Genomic DNA, 14,045 nt, shown 5'->3' with positions numbered 1-14,045 from the left:
AAGAGAAACCTCCAGGGAGCAGGAGTATGACCTTCCATGGATCCCCACTGCCTTCAGAGTGACCCAGACTCTCAGAGAGCCAAGGTCTCAAGGACCTAAGGAGTCCTAGTCTTGGGACAATCACAGTACCATCTGAAGGGCCCGAGGAAGCCCCACGCCTGTGGAGGTGATGCACCCTCCTTCCACCCTGCAGGCCCAAGGGCCCAGGCAAGACCGAGGCTGCAAACTCTCCAACTGTTAGAGCCTCTAGTCCCAAGTCCCAGGCCCTACCTCCTCTCCACTACGGCCACCTCTCCACCAAGAGGAAGGCCACTGCCACAAGCCCCAGGCTTTTGGGGTGGGGGCAAGAGGAGCCCAATCAGAGGATTATTCGCCTGGGAAAGCGGGTGAGTTCCTGGAGGAAGCTTGAGGCCCACAGAAGGTCAGGAGCCCCCACAGAATCAACAATGACTGAGACTCGCTCCACCCCAAGCGCTGTTACACAGGTTTGGGTTCATGGAAGTGAGGAAATGATCAACAATGCTTGTCCCTGTCCCTAAGGCTCACGTGTTATAGCAAGAAGTTAATGTAGGTGAGGAGTTAGCTAGAAGGGACAGGCAAGCTCTCATATGGGACCGGCCTGTGAAGAGGCAGGGTTGGACAAAGAGCAGGGAAACCCCAGGGGGGCTGGGAGGCTGCTTTCCAGAGTCCCCTGAAAGATTAAAATGCTCCCTCCTGCCCCCAATTCCAACCCACCCCATAAAAGTGTTCTCCATCCTCCTGGGCATTTCTCAAGTCTTCTTCCTTTCTGGCACTTTCATGGCTGATCACCGGCACGGTATCCGCCGTGGTATTCCCATGCACTGTGTAGGTATTGGCCAATTAGCAAGGGCGTCTGGACCGCACAGAGAGACAACTGCCTCTTCTCTGGAAGTTCCCTGCGGCTTGATGACTATAAGCCAACTGGCCATCAGATCCCTCTGTGCTGACAAGCCTGTGGCAGCCACAGTCCCCAAGCAACAGTCCCACCACACCTGTCCTGCTTGGTGCACCAGCTGAGGCTCCTGCATATCCAAGGGACTGGTGGGCTAACCCCATTCTTCACATGATGAACTAACTGAGGTCCCAAAGTGAAGCGCCTTGCCCACCCATTTTTGGTGGCAAAGCCAGGATGAGAACCCAATCTCCTGGCTTCCGGTCTCCACGCTTTTTCTACTGCCTCACTCCGTCTCCTCTCTTCAGAGGCTTAGGATGTTTTTCTGCTATTTCAGGAATAGTAATAACAACAATGATGAATGCCACATTTCCAGTATTATTCTGTGGCACTCTCTATTCCAAACTTGTATTCGTATTGTCTCATTTAATCCTCCTGTGGTGACTGTCTTCAGAAATGGTCCCCCAACAATTGCTTCCCTCTCTGCATCTGCTGCTCTTCATAGCAAAGATAGAGCTCATTTCTCCTCCTCTTGAATCTGGACTGGCCCTGAGAAGGCTTTGACCAATGGAACAGAATATGGTGAAAGGGACCTTCTGGGCTTCTGCTCTACAGAGCATTAGAGAGAGAATGGATGGAATGGGGTGGCCAGAGCACTCCTAGCAGTGCCATTTACATCCATAGAAAAAGCACCGGGAATGAAGAAGCTTTCGACCACCGTGCTCAAACACTGGTTTTCTGCCACCTCTGCAAATGCTCATGAGCTTCCAACAGGTACTATTGTAAGAAAGCTTGTAGGAACCATTTTGCAAGGGTTTCAACCAGCCTGGCACAGTGGTGCACACCTGTAATCCCAGCGGCTCAGGAGGCTGAGGATTGTGAGTTCAAAGCCAGCCTCAGCAACTGAGCAAGACCCTAAGAAACTCAGTGAAACCCTGTCTCTAAGTAAAATGCAAAAAGAGGCTGAGGATGTGCCTCAGTGTTTAAGCGCCCCTGGGTTCAATCCCCGGTACCAAAAAAGAAAGGGTTTTGACCAGAGCACTCCTAGCATGGCACCAGCCTGCAGCCATGGAAAGAATGCTGAGAATGGCCAGCCTTTCAGCTCTCACGTTGAGGATCGTGTTTTCATCCACCCTCTATGGAGTGCTCATAAGGTGCCAGTAGGTTGCATCGTAAGAAGTTTTTAGAGTAGCTCTGAAGGGCAGGTAACCAGAGCTAATGTGGCACAAGCTTGCGCACAGAAAAGGCATTGGTAATGGTGAACTTTTCCAATACCATGCTCAGAGGCCCTGAGGGTGTTTGCAGCCACCCTCTTCATAGTACTGATGACAGGTGGTAGCACATGGAGGAGCCCAGAGGGCCCTGGCCATCACCCCAGCTAAACTCCACCAGTGGCCACCACCAAATGCCAACCCTATGAGTGAAGCCATTTTGGATCTTTCACCCATCAATCTACACAATCACGGGAAATACTGTTGTCTTGAGCCACCAAGTTTGGGACTGTTTTGTTATGTGCAATAGCTAAGTGGAAGAGAAGTGGTACCTGGTAGTGGGGTGCTGTTGTCACACCTAAAGCCTCTGACATTGGCTTTGGGAGCTGGCATCGGGCTGAGCCGATGTCCTCAGGAGACAAGGTTAGCTGGACTGTGAGGAAATTACTATTTAATCCTGAGAAAAGGCCCAGGGCCAGGAGCTGTTTCTTATGTTTATAGTTCCTGTATGTTTGGTTCTGTTTTTTCCAGGGCTAGGGATCAAACCCAGGGCCTCATGCAAACCTGGCTAGCACTCTGCCACAGAGCCACACTCCTGTGCCCCGTGTTTGCTATTTATTAGCCAATCCCTTGTTCCTCCGATCCTCTGTTTATATTAACTTTCTCTAGTCAATTATTGTCCTTTGATTAGATCCTGACTGCTACATCCTGGCCAAAAGCCCCACCTGAGCTCCAAGCTGGTGACCAGCACCAAATCTAGCCTTAAGGGTGCAGGCATGTTGGCCCTTCCAGCCATCCTAGCACCCCAAACAACATCATGCAAAGGAGAAGCACATGGCACACCCACAGAACCATGAGAAACAATGCGGTCTTGTGCCAAGCCCCTCCGTCTGAGTGGTTTATTGTGTGCTTAGAGGTCTGAAACTCCTCCCTCCAGTCCCCTAGGCCTCATATCCATGAAGAAGCTTCAGCCCAGCAAGGACGACAGACATGACCACAATGACAGAACTAGCAAATGGCTGGACCAGCGTTCAAACCAGGTCTGTATGAACAAAGCCCTTTCAGACGCCTTGTCTCACTTAAAGAGCTGAGCAAATTCAGGAACACTGTCTACCCTCCCTCCCCCTCCAGTCAAGGAAACAGAAGGAAACTCAGAGTGGAAGCCATTCACCCAAGTCACCCTTGTCCTAGAGGGCGGCAAACTCTGAACTAGTGGCCAGTTCTCCTGACTTCCAGCCCAGAGCTCTCCCTCTCCACACCCCTGCGGCTCTCATGACCTTCTTTCCACTCTCTCCCCAACTCACGCACATCCTGAAATGCTCTGGGGAGTAGGGGAGCAGGCAAAATCGCCATGGTTGAGAACCTTTAGGACCCATCTGGTTACATCTTGAGACATATTCTGTTGTCACAATAGGGAGCACTGCCAGCATCTGGTGGATAGAAGCCAGCAGGGCGACAACTTGCACAGGGCACCACCACCACCCCCAATAGAATTATGTAACTCACAATGTCAGTAGTGCTGTTGCAAGGAACCCTGGGTTAGAAAAACCCACTAGACTTTCCATCCTGCCCCTTGAGAATTTGTTTTCCCCCCAAGTCCCTGTTTGGTTGCTCAAGGTCAACTGGACAGCTCAAGGCCAACTGGACAGCATCTTATGCAATCATGTTCACCTACTGAAGATACCTAGGTAGATGATGAGGGCCTGAGGAAATCCCTGGGGGGTCCACCTATCAATCACTGCAAGGCACACCTGTCAATCACAGCAGGCCCCAGATATTGCAACAGGTCCCAAGCACTTCTAAGACAGCAGATTTGATTCGCTACAATTAGTTTATTGGAGGCACAGAGTGAGACAAAGACAAACGTGCAGGCAGGCAGCTGAGTCATTGGCTTTTTAGAAGCTTCTGCAGGCAGCCCTGGAAGGAGGTGCCCTCCCTCCCTCGGCCAGCACAGAGTTACAGGAAAACCAGCAACAATGTTCATTCCCATCTGCATTTCCAGGCGGAAGCACGTGGGCAGACTTCCGGAAAATGCTATCAGGGAGATTCGGGGGCTGGCCCTGTTCCTCCAAGCTTGGGAGAAGGGGATCAGGCAGGACCAATGAATCCAGCAAAAACACAGAAGGCGGAAGGAAAGAATGAATCCTCGGGACAACAAACTGACTACTGGGAAAGGTTATAGAAAGAGACCAAGGCGCCACCCCTGCCTCCTGGGGCTCAGGGCGCCCAGAGGGGAGCAGACGGGAAGGACGTGCAGGGTGTACACATCAGGCGACCGACCGGTCCTGGGGAGGCCGGCAGTGGGTGGTGCGTTCGGGTTGCGCGAGGTCCTGGCTGGGCAGAGGGTGGTGGCCTTCAATTGCAGCAGCTGAAGCCTCCTAGCACTTCTTACAGCCGCCGCTGCAGGCGCCGACCCCGGCGCAGGGGGCGCAGGCGTTGGGGGTGCCCACCACCACGTTGCCGCTGCAGGGGGCGCTGCAGACTCTGGTGTTGACAGCAGGGGCAGTACCGGCGACGCAGAGATCGCCACAAACGACGCCACCGCGGGAGCTGCTGACGCCTGGATGGGGGAGAACAGGCAGCCAGCGTCAGGCGCAGCCCCAGCCAGGTGGCTTTGCAGCGAGCGCGATGCCCCCTCCCCAAAGGTTCGGGCCACCCTCGCTGGAGAAGCGGGAGAGCTCGGACTACTTACATACGTTCACGGCGCCAACGCCCTCGCACAGCCTGTAGCGAGAAGAAAGGGGAGAAGTCAGTACCGCGACCAGCAACCAGGTGCAAAATGCCAATTCGTGGCCCTCACTCTGGGGTAAGAAACCAGCTAGGGGAGCCCCAGATTCACCTCACCATGTGGGTTCAGCGCCTGCTCTCCGCTGCTCATTAGCTGTGCACTGTGAAACCTCTCCTCTTAGGTTTTCTTATCAGGAAAATCAACTCCCTTACATGCAGTGCTTAGTGCCCAGCATGCAGTGAGCACTTGAGAACTGTTCCCTGCAGCAGTTTCTATGTTGTCCTGATTTTTGTAAATGTATTAGAGAGGGGCAGACTTAACCACCCAACCAACTAAACAACTAGGGGGCAAAAATCAAAGACAAAGAATAAGCTCTGGTTCTGAAGAGTTTGTCCTTAAGAGGCTGAAGCTATAGAACTGCCCTCTCGCCACGGGAAGGAAGTCTGAATGACCAAAAGGTATTTTCCCCTACCTCCATCCTCACCTCCAGAGCAAGCTAAGAAGCACAACTCTGAGAGTAAGTCATACCTCCCACAATGGATAGATCCTGCTCTTTGTCTACCTCAGTGCCAGGCTACAATGGTAGATCACTTTGGAGTACTTATTATGATTGCAATAGGTAAGGACAGGTGAATGGAATTCCCTGATGGAAGCAGTCATTAGGAAATAAATCAGATTCCCAGGGATAGGGCAGGGTCTAGGCAGGACCCAGCTAGAGAAGAGCTGAAATCCTGAAGGACATAGCAAGCAGTACTCCGAAAGTGCCATTTTGTGAAGGTGACCCAAGACTAAGTTTGACCTCAGAAACAGAGATCATGAAGACAGACACCCAAATCTGAAGTTAGATTTATGGAAGTCACCCATATCAGATCTAGGTAAGCATGAGATTCAGATGGGGCTAGAACAGACTCAAAGGACTTACACAAGTTTCCTGTCCAGCTGCAGGTTGGTGAAGTGTGGAAACGGAGGTTGAGAGGTGCTGGGAGTGTGAGGGACATGGCATGCGGATAACCCAGCAGGACGGGGGCAATAAAAGAGCTAAGAGACCCACCTCTGCTCCTCGCCCTCCAGCAGGCGCCGGTAGGTGGCGATCTCGATGTCCAGGCCCAGCTTGGAGTTCATCACCTCCTGGTACTCCTTGAGCAGGCAGGCCATGTCCTGCTTGGCCTTCTGCAGGGCACCCTCCAGCTCAGCCAGCTTGCAGCGGGCGTCGCTCAGGGCCGCCTCACCCTGCTGCTCAGACTGGGTCACGGCCGTCTCCAGCTTGGTGTTCTGGGGGCCCAGAGAGGACAGGGAGGTCAGGGCCCCTGAGTGAGTCTGCCCATTGCCTCGATGTGCCCAGGTGCTCCTGACAGCTGGCAAGATGCCAGAAACAGGCCCTCTGGCCTTGTTCACCTGGGTCCCCCGGAGTGAGCACACTGGGGAACCGGGTCAGGCAAATGGGCTGCAGAACTAGTGGTGAGGTCCACGCAGGGCCCAGCCTGGCCATGTGGCACTGGGCAGGCCCAGCCTCCCTGGTGTTGGGCACGGCGAGCCATACCTGGCACTTGGCGTTCTCCACCTCGGCCGTCAGCCTCTGGATGATGCGGTTGAGCTCGTTGATCTCCTCCCTGGTGCGGCGCAGGGTCTCCCCGTGCCTGATCACCGTGGCCTTCATCTCCTCACACTGGGGGAGGCAGACAAGCTCATGAGGCTCAGCATGGGGCACGCACGGGCCGGGCAACCAGACACCAGCCCGCCCTGCCACCCCCACCCGAGAGCCTCTTCCTCCTCCCACCATCCCAGGGGTCAGAGTCCCTAGGCCAAAGAGACCTTGTTCAGAGATGCTGCTCAGCCCTCCTACCACCGGGTGCGGGAGGCAGGGGTCCCCAGCCCTCACCTTGCTGCGGTACCAGGACTCGGCCTCAGCCCGGCTGCGGTTGGCGATGTCGTCGTACTGAGCCTTGATCTCGGCCACGATGCAGTCCATGTTCAGGTCGCGGCTGTTGTCCATCTTGACGATGACCGAGGTGTCTGAGATGTGGGAGTGGAGAACGCGGATCTCCTGCAGGACGAGGATGGGGGATGTCAGAGGCTTGTTGAGACCGCAGCCCAACTCGGCATACCAGTGCCAGCTCCTCAGACTGCCCTGGTCCCCAGACCCTGCCCCTCACACGACCCCAGGCCCAGAGCCCCCACCCAAATCCCTGTCCACCTCTCCCCATCCCTCTAGCCCTCTGCCCGGCCTAGCAACCCTCACCTCCTCGTACAGTCTCCTCAGGAAGTCGATCTCCTGGGTCAGCGCCTCCGCGTTGGCCTCCAGGTCTGACTTGCGCAGGTAGGCACAGTCCACGTCCTGGGGACATGGGGCCTTGAGCTCACGGGTCCCATGAAGATTGTGCCCCCAAACTCCTGTCTCCTCTCACCCATTCCACGCAGGCCAGGGAAGCAGGATCCCCAGTGTCCCTACTGCCAAGCATCTCCTACCTGCTGACCCTTCCCAGATGCACCTGGCCACCTCCTCCCCTGTCACAACAAACCCTTGGTGCCTTGAATATGGCTCAGCTGTCTGGAAGAGCCCCTTCCCTCTCCTCTCACCCTCTGCTCCTGCAGGAAGCCTGCCCAGGGGACTCCTCAGTCCTGCCCTGGCTCTTCCCCGTCCCACAGCAGTCCTCCAGGAGGGCACTCGGCCGCTCCTGGTCCTTCTGCCCCGTCCCCTAGACTCTGGGACGGGATCCTCACGTCCTCATCATCAGACTTTCAGCATGCCAGCAGACCAACTGCCCCACAGCACACAGACTAAACCCTGCGCTCCAGGGGACCCGGCCCCAGACCACAACCTCAGAGCAGGGCAAGGCAGCCAGAGGTCAATGCAGCCATGCCCCTGCCCCAGGGCGGGTGCCACTTGGATATCTCAAGGTCATTTCCCTTGTCCCAGCCCTGGGAGTGCCATTTGATGGCCTGCCGCCCTGGAAATAGCCCATCCTGACATGCAGAGGTCACTGCACCCCACCCTTTGGTTGAGCCCCCACGGTGCCCCCAAAAGAGTCTGTCCCAAAATCCCTCAGGACGCTGCTCCCTCGGCCATGACACTCACCTTCTTCAGAGCCACAAACTCATTCTCAGCTGTGGCCCTCAGAGAAACTTCCTCCTCATACCTGAGATGGGAGAGAGGGAGGTGAGGGAGGGCAGGTGACAGCAGACCCCACCCTGCTCACTCGAGAAGGGGCCCTGCCAGGTCCCTTCTGGCTAGAGTTAGGTGTGTCTGGGATCCTGTCTCCACTCTGAGTGGAGGATGGAGAGGGCTCACCAGGGACCTTCCAGTCCCGTGGCCAAGGCTGCTCTGAGGTCACCTCGGGAGGCAGATAAGGACTGGGGCCTGCCCCATGCTGGCAGTGGGATCATGGCCTCTTGGGTGCTGCAGCCCAGGGTCCTCTCGCCATGGTGTCAATCCCAGCTCAGCTGTGAGGTGTCACAGACCCAGTGGAACTCAGAACTGAGCACCCAGGGCAGTGGGACACCTGGAGTGGCCTCAGAGGGTGGAAGGCTGAGGTGGGGGCGGCCACTCCCAGGCCTCAGGGCTACTCCCGGGCACAGTGGACAGACCCTGTTCCATGCACAGATGCTGCAACTCCCTCAGCCTGGCCCCGGGGCCACCACCTCCCTGGGCATTCTTATCGTCTGTGCCAAGGGCTTTCCCAAAGCCAGTCCCCGGGATCGCCACCCGGCCACACTCACTTCTTCTTGTAGCCCTCCAGCACCTCCTGCACGTGGTTGAGCTCAGAGGCCAGCCTCCCGCTGTCGGCCTCCGCACACTCGGCCTCCCGCCTCAGGGTCTCAATGTAGCCCTCGAACAGGGGCTCCAGGTTGCTCTCGCAGCACTTGCGGTTCTGGTAGAACTGCCACTTGGTCTCCAGCAGCTTGTTCTGCTGCTCCAGGAAGCGCACCTGCCATTCGGGGTGGGAGGGGGGATCAGGGTCAGCCAGCTCTTGGTGTGGGGGTGATGGTTTGAAGTGGCCTCTGACCCTGGAGCTCAGCAGAAACTAGGCAGAGGCGGGCCCTGGGAACAGGGCCACTTCTCCCCTTCCTGATCTTGATGCACGGTGGGAACAAGGGGCCTGTGGAGGTCCGTGCCTGCTCTCAGGTGAGCCCAGCTACCCATCCAGATGCATCCGAGGGACACGTGTCAAGTGCCAATTCAGGGCTCAGCAGCCCTACTCTGAAGCTAGTGAGGCTGGGGCCCTCAGCCAGTGCACCCACTTTCAGACCCCATAATGGGGTTCTAGTGATGGGCAGCATGGGGATGTCAGGCCATCTAGGACAGAACTGGGCTCTCCTGCCCCTACCTACTTCCTCCTGTAGACATCCCCTCCCTGCCCCAGCACACAGTCCTAGCTGGGGCTCCCCAGGCCTCTGGTCTCAGCAGCAGCCGCTGCATTCGTCTTCAAGCAGAGTAACTTGTGCCCAGAGCAACCTGTTTCCTCTCCTTTTTTCCATAAGGTCTGCTTGTCTGTCATTGGGGTCTTTCTAGTTCTGGAGTGCCTCTCTGGTTCTGAGTGCCTGTCTGTGTGCACCTCTCCCATTAGAGTGTGATCTCAATGAGGCAGAGGTCTTTCTGTCTCTGCCTCTCCTCTCAGTGCCCAGGCCTGACTGTGCACCTGTGGTGGGGATCAGGAAGGGTGTGATTCAGGACACCCACCTTGTCAATGAAGGCAGCGAACCTGCTGTTGAGGCACTTGATCTGCTCCTTCTCCTCGTGCTTCACGCACTGAGCATTGGGGTCGATCTCCAGGTTGAGGGGGGCCAGCAGGCTCTCGTTGACCGACACGGAGGTGATGCAGGGTGGGGTGGGTCCACACACGCCGCCGGAGCGGTAGCCGAAGCTGCGTCCGCAAGATCCTGAGCGGAAGGCCCCGCAGACACTTTGGCTGCTGAAGCCCCCAGAGATACCCCGGTAGCAGGAGATGCCGCGGTAGGGGGCGGCGGTGATGCAGCAGCGGCCGGGCCGGGGCCCGCAGGCCGAGGCGCAGCTGAAGGCGCGGCCACAGTAGGATCCACAAGTCATGGTGCTTTTGTGGGAGACGGGAGGCTCTGAGGTTGGAGACGTCCAAATGGAGGGTGCAGTGGACGTGGTTTCAGTTGTTTACTTTTTCCACCTCTCTAGGCCTTTTATATATCTGCGGAGCCTGACTGACCACGTGGTTAGGCACAATTAGACGCCTTTATAGGCTTGGGTTGTTCAGCTACCGTGGCTGTTCCCTAAATGTGCTTAATTGGTGCCCAGAAGCGACCAGATGTTTATGGTCCTTTGCCCTAAACTGCACAATTTTCTTCTTCAAAGGGCCAGCTCACTCCCCCTGCCACACACACACACACACACACACACACACGCACACACACACCTCAACCTTCTAAGACAGAAATGGAGAGGTTGGGAGACGTGGGGCGCAGTGATTCAAGCTGGAATGAAGGAGCTGGGGCGGGACTGTGGCTCAGGTGAGCTGCTTTATTTGGTGCGGTCGGCGCCGCTGTCCGTGGTGCTGATCGAACTGGGTCAGAAACGTTGGATCAGCACATCAGATGGTGTGGAACCTGGGGTATGTTTGATGGCCTCCCTGACCCAGATGGCCTCTTTCTGCACCCCCAAAGCCCCACATTACAAAATTTTCTAACTTAGTCTGTCACAGTGGAATCCATCACCTTCACACCTGCTCCCAAACCCTTACCTGTACCTATTAACCTTTCTCCTCACCCCTTCCCCTCTTCCTTCCATCCTTCCCTGGCCTGCTCCCTCTCACTGTCTCCACTCACTGGCTGCCCTTCCCTCCCACAGTTTCACGCACCCAGTGGTACATCTTCACCTTTGCCCACCCTCACTGGAACACAGATGGGCTCTTAGGGCCTCTGGGCCTGTCTATGTCCATGCCCAAAGGAGGCATGCCTTCCCTCAGAGTCTTTCACAAGGTCTGGGGGGCACACACTGGCTCACCATCCCCAGGAGAGCCCAATCCTTTCCACCAAGCCCTCAAGCAATGACCAAATATTGACATTTCACCCCAAGCCTTCGTGTTTCCTCCAGGGTCTAGGGTGATTCCCACTTTTATGAGTCTGCATATCATTGGCTCTGAATACTAAATCCCATAGAGCTATCTGAGGAGAGGGCCAGCCCACACCTCCCTCCCTGGGTCCTGCTGCTTTCCATGCTCTGCCTTCCTGAACGCCCTTCCCTGCACAGCAATTTGTCAGTAACCTTGACAGGTGTCAGAACAAATCCATATTGCTGTTCATCCAGTGTGAACCTGAACTTACAAGGACTGAGTAGAGGCCAAGGCACTTTCCTGACTAGCCCTGGGGGCAGGACAAGGGGCAAGTCCTTTCACTCTTCTGGGAAATGGGTTAAGGCTTTGCCACATACCACAGCCTTGGAAATTTAGAGATGTGCACATGTTCAGTAAACTCCAGAGCACAATGCATATAGGTTTCGTTGTTATCTTTAAGAGGCCATTGGCTCTAGGGCAGTGTTTTATCTTGGATTTTTGTTTGTTTAATTAATTAATTGATTAATTTTTGGAGTTCGTGTTGTAACCCACCAATGGGAGCAGCTAAAATTTTATTTTAATAAACTAGATGAAAGAACATCAAACAGAGTAGAATAGAAAAATATCAGAGCGCCCCATATTGTTTCCTATGCATAACTATTGTTCCATTGCCTTTTGGTTTCAATTGTGGTGTATGTGTGTGTACACTCAGTCATTGTGTCAAATTAGATCTTAATATGGTTGCAAGACAAAAGTGGAAAATACATATCAGTTGAGAAGACAGAACCAGATTCCCAATTGCCTAGTGTCAAATTCCAGCTCGGCCACCCTCTGCTGTGTATGTTCAGGCAATTACTTCACCTCTCTGTATCTCCTCCATGATTTGTAAAATGAGGATAATAATAGCACCCACCTCATAAAGTTGTTGTAAGGATGAAAGGAATTTGTCCATGCAAAGCTCTTAGAACTGAGCCCAACATACTCCAAGTGTACAATCATTTTTGTTTTTGTTGCTGCTGCTGCTGTGGCCATGTTGGCGTGTTTGATGGATTTACCCACCCACATTCCTAAACCATCTATGTTCAATTAACATTAATGGTGCCTGTCTTCAAGTACTAGCAAGAGGATTAAATAGAGTAATGTATGGGCAATGCTTAATACAGAACCTGGCACAAAGAAAATGCTCAGTAAATGTTAATACCACCCTTCTACCATACGGGCCTGTCCAAGTGGCAGAAAAAACTGAAACCTTTTACTCTAGTTATTTCTCCTATCCTGGGAAAGAACCCAAATGCCCCTACTTCAATACCCATCCAGCTGACTGCCCCAGCAAGACCCATGGAGAATTTCTCATCCTATCCAAGAAATAAATATCATTCATCCTTGGACAACCACACTAGTAGAAAAGAAGTTTGGTTCATCTGAAGTCAGTAATTGGTGAATAATTCATAGATTATATTTATTATGTGACCTTAACTGACCATCAGCGAACCTCAGTCATAAATCAAACAATGTCATGCTCACTCATCTTGCTTTTGGCCTGATCCCAAAACCTCCTGATTTGTGGGTAGCCAGGGGATACCATGGGGCTGGGAGTGGAAGATGCAAGTATAATGGAATGCCAGAGAGAGCAAGAGAAGGTAAACTCTCACTGCAGATGGACAAATGGAAGTTGGAGTCGAGGAAGAACTTTCCAAAAGTTCCAAAAAGAGTTTGCACTTAGGGAAACTTTCTATCAAAGAAAACATCCCCTCTGGGCGGGCCATCTTGTTTGAGAAGATATGCAACCAAAAAGACCTTGCCATCTAGACATCAGTCTCTTCTTTCAGCCCAAGTGGAACTTTGTGCCAAGGGATGCCTGGAGAAAATGAGCAAAGTGAATAGTTTTAACATCGGGAAGTCCTCACTCAGAGCTCCCTTCAGTCCAGCCTTTTCCTGTGCAGCCTGTGCTGAGGAGAATTCCCAAGATGGAGGATTGCTAAGACCAGATGTCACCTTCCAGTTGGGGCATTCATGGATTGGGCGGCTGACATGCTCCAGCTGTATGCTGGATCCTGCCTTAATTTTGGAGGGAAGAATAAACTAAGGGAAGGAAGGAGACGCTCCTAGTCTGCCAGGAAAGACAGACCCACATTTGTGACGAAGGTCAGATGTCTGGAGACGGCTGCTTTTCAGATGTTCCATCAGATGCTAAGGAACACAATGCCTACTGCCTGTGTCCATTCCAGAGTCATGTAAAATGCAGCTGGTCTGACAGGAAAAGCAAGGAGGGCTCCTGGGAAGAGTGAGGGCAGGCTTGGGGAAGGAGACAGACAGGACAGTGTTGGCAAAAAGGTGTGCACAGAGATACTTCAGAGAGTGGACGACTGGGGAGCCCACAAACGCTTGCAGGAGTGGAGGGGACCGTGAGGTACTGTGACAGAGGGAGAGAAAGGAAGCCAGTTGAGGCAGAGAGCTGTGAAGCAGGGCCAGCGTCACCCTTCAGACCTGTTCTGAGACTGCCGACTGCAAGGATACCAACCATTTGCCTGCCAGGCTGCTGATGTCCAAGGGGCTGTGTCCTCTCTAACCTTGCAGCTCTGGCTTTCTGTGAACCAGATGGGTTCCAGTGAGGACATTGAGGGGATCACAGAGTGGCTGTTTACACAACAACAGACTGCCAAGCTGTTGTTGAGGGGGTTCACCTCAGGTCTAGCCAGTAGGTGGGCAGAGGCTTAGCAAACTGGGGAGCAGTTCAAGGCAGAGCCCTGCCTCCTCAGCCAGGAGAGCCCAGGACACTGGTCAGTTATTCATCGCAACCCACCAGAAGGGAGTCCCATTGGATAAAGGAGCCAAAGGTCCCTGTAGGAAGCCTGGGTGGGGCTGGATCCTGACGCAGGAGCTCTGCCTCCTGAGAGCCTTCCACTAACTAGGCTGAGCCCCGCACCTACCCCAGCCCTTGCCCTGCCCTGTGGGACTCCATTGTTATAAATCTGGAGCTAAGGTTGCCCATCACTCCAGCAGGTCTGGATCTTGCCCTCCATGTTGGGCCCCTTCCCTCCTCTTCCTCCTTCTCTGCTCTTCCATCCCTGGAGTGTCCCCCTGCCACCACTAACCCCTGGATCCTTTCCCACTTTTCCTCCACTGTCCCTGATTATGTCTCTCCCTCCCATACTCCCCAACCACCCCGCAGCCAG

The 14,045-nt window shown here is 54.2% G+C and overlaps 1 protein-coding gene across 1 annotated transcript; it reads right to left on the bottom strand.

Annotated features, from left to right (window-relative positions):
* Positions 1–4,075: 4,075 nt before the first annotated feature.
* LOC306661750 (keratin, type II cuticular Hb6) lies at positions 4,076–9,919 on the bottom strand. The gene is made up of 9 exons (XM_079140910.1): positions 9,531–9,919; positions 8,570–8,778; positions 7,929–7,989; positions 7,092–7,187; positions 6,732–6,896; positions 6,393–6,518; positions 5,904–6,124; positions 4,817–4,848; positions 4,076–4,684 (listed from the first exon to the last, which is right to left on the bottom strand). The coding sequence occupies exons 1-9, from the start codon at positions 9,894–9,896 to the stop codon at positions 4,503–4,505; spliced, it is 1,458 nt and encodes a 485-aa protein (XP_078997036.1). The 5' UTR covers positions 9,897–9,919; the 3' UTR covers positions 4,076–4,502.
* Positions 9,920–14,045: the final 4,126 nt, after the last annotated feature.

The sequence above is a fragment of the Sciurus vulgaris genome (assembly GCF_902686455.1).
Source record: "Sciurus vulgaris genome assembly, chromosome: 5".
In the NCBI taxonomy this organism is placed as follows: domain Eukaryota; kingdom Metazoa; phylum Chordata; class Mammalia; order Rodentia; family Sciuridae; genus Sciurus; species Sciurus vulgaris.
This window is presented reverse-complemented; position numbering and strand designations above follow the sequence as displayed.

What these genes read in the sequence shown, in the direction of transcription:
- LOC306661750 (XM_079140910.1), bottom strand. Translation starts at nt 9,896, where the DNA reads ATGACTTGTGGATCCTACTGTGGCCGCGCCTTCAGCTGCGCCTCGGCC. An exon ending in AGTTTGTGGCTCTGAAGAAG is followed by an intron (nt 7,188 to 7,928) that starts GTGAGTGTCATG and finishes CCATGTCCCCAG; the next exon opens with GACGTGGACTGTGCCTACCT. An exon ending in AGTCCTGGTACCGCAGCAAG is followed by an intron (nt 6,519 to 6,731) that starts GTGAGGGCTGGG and finishes TGCCTCCCCCAG; the next exon opens with TGTGAGGAGATGAAGGCCAC.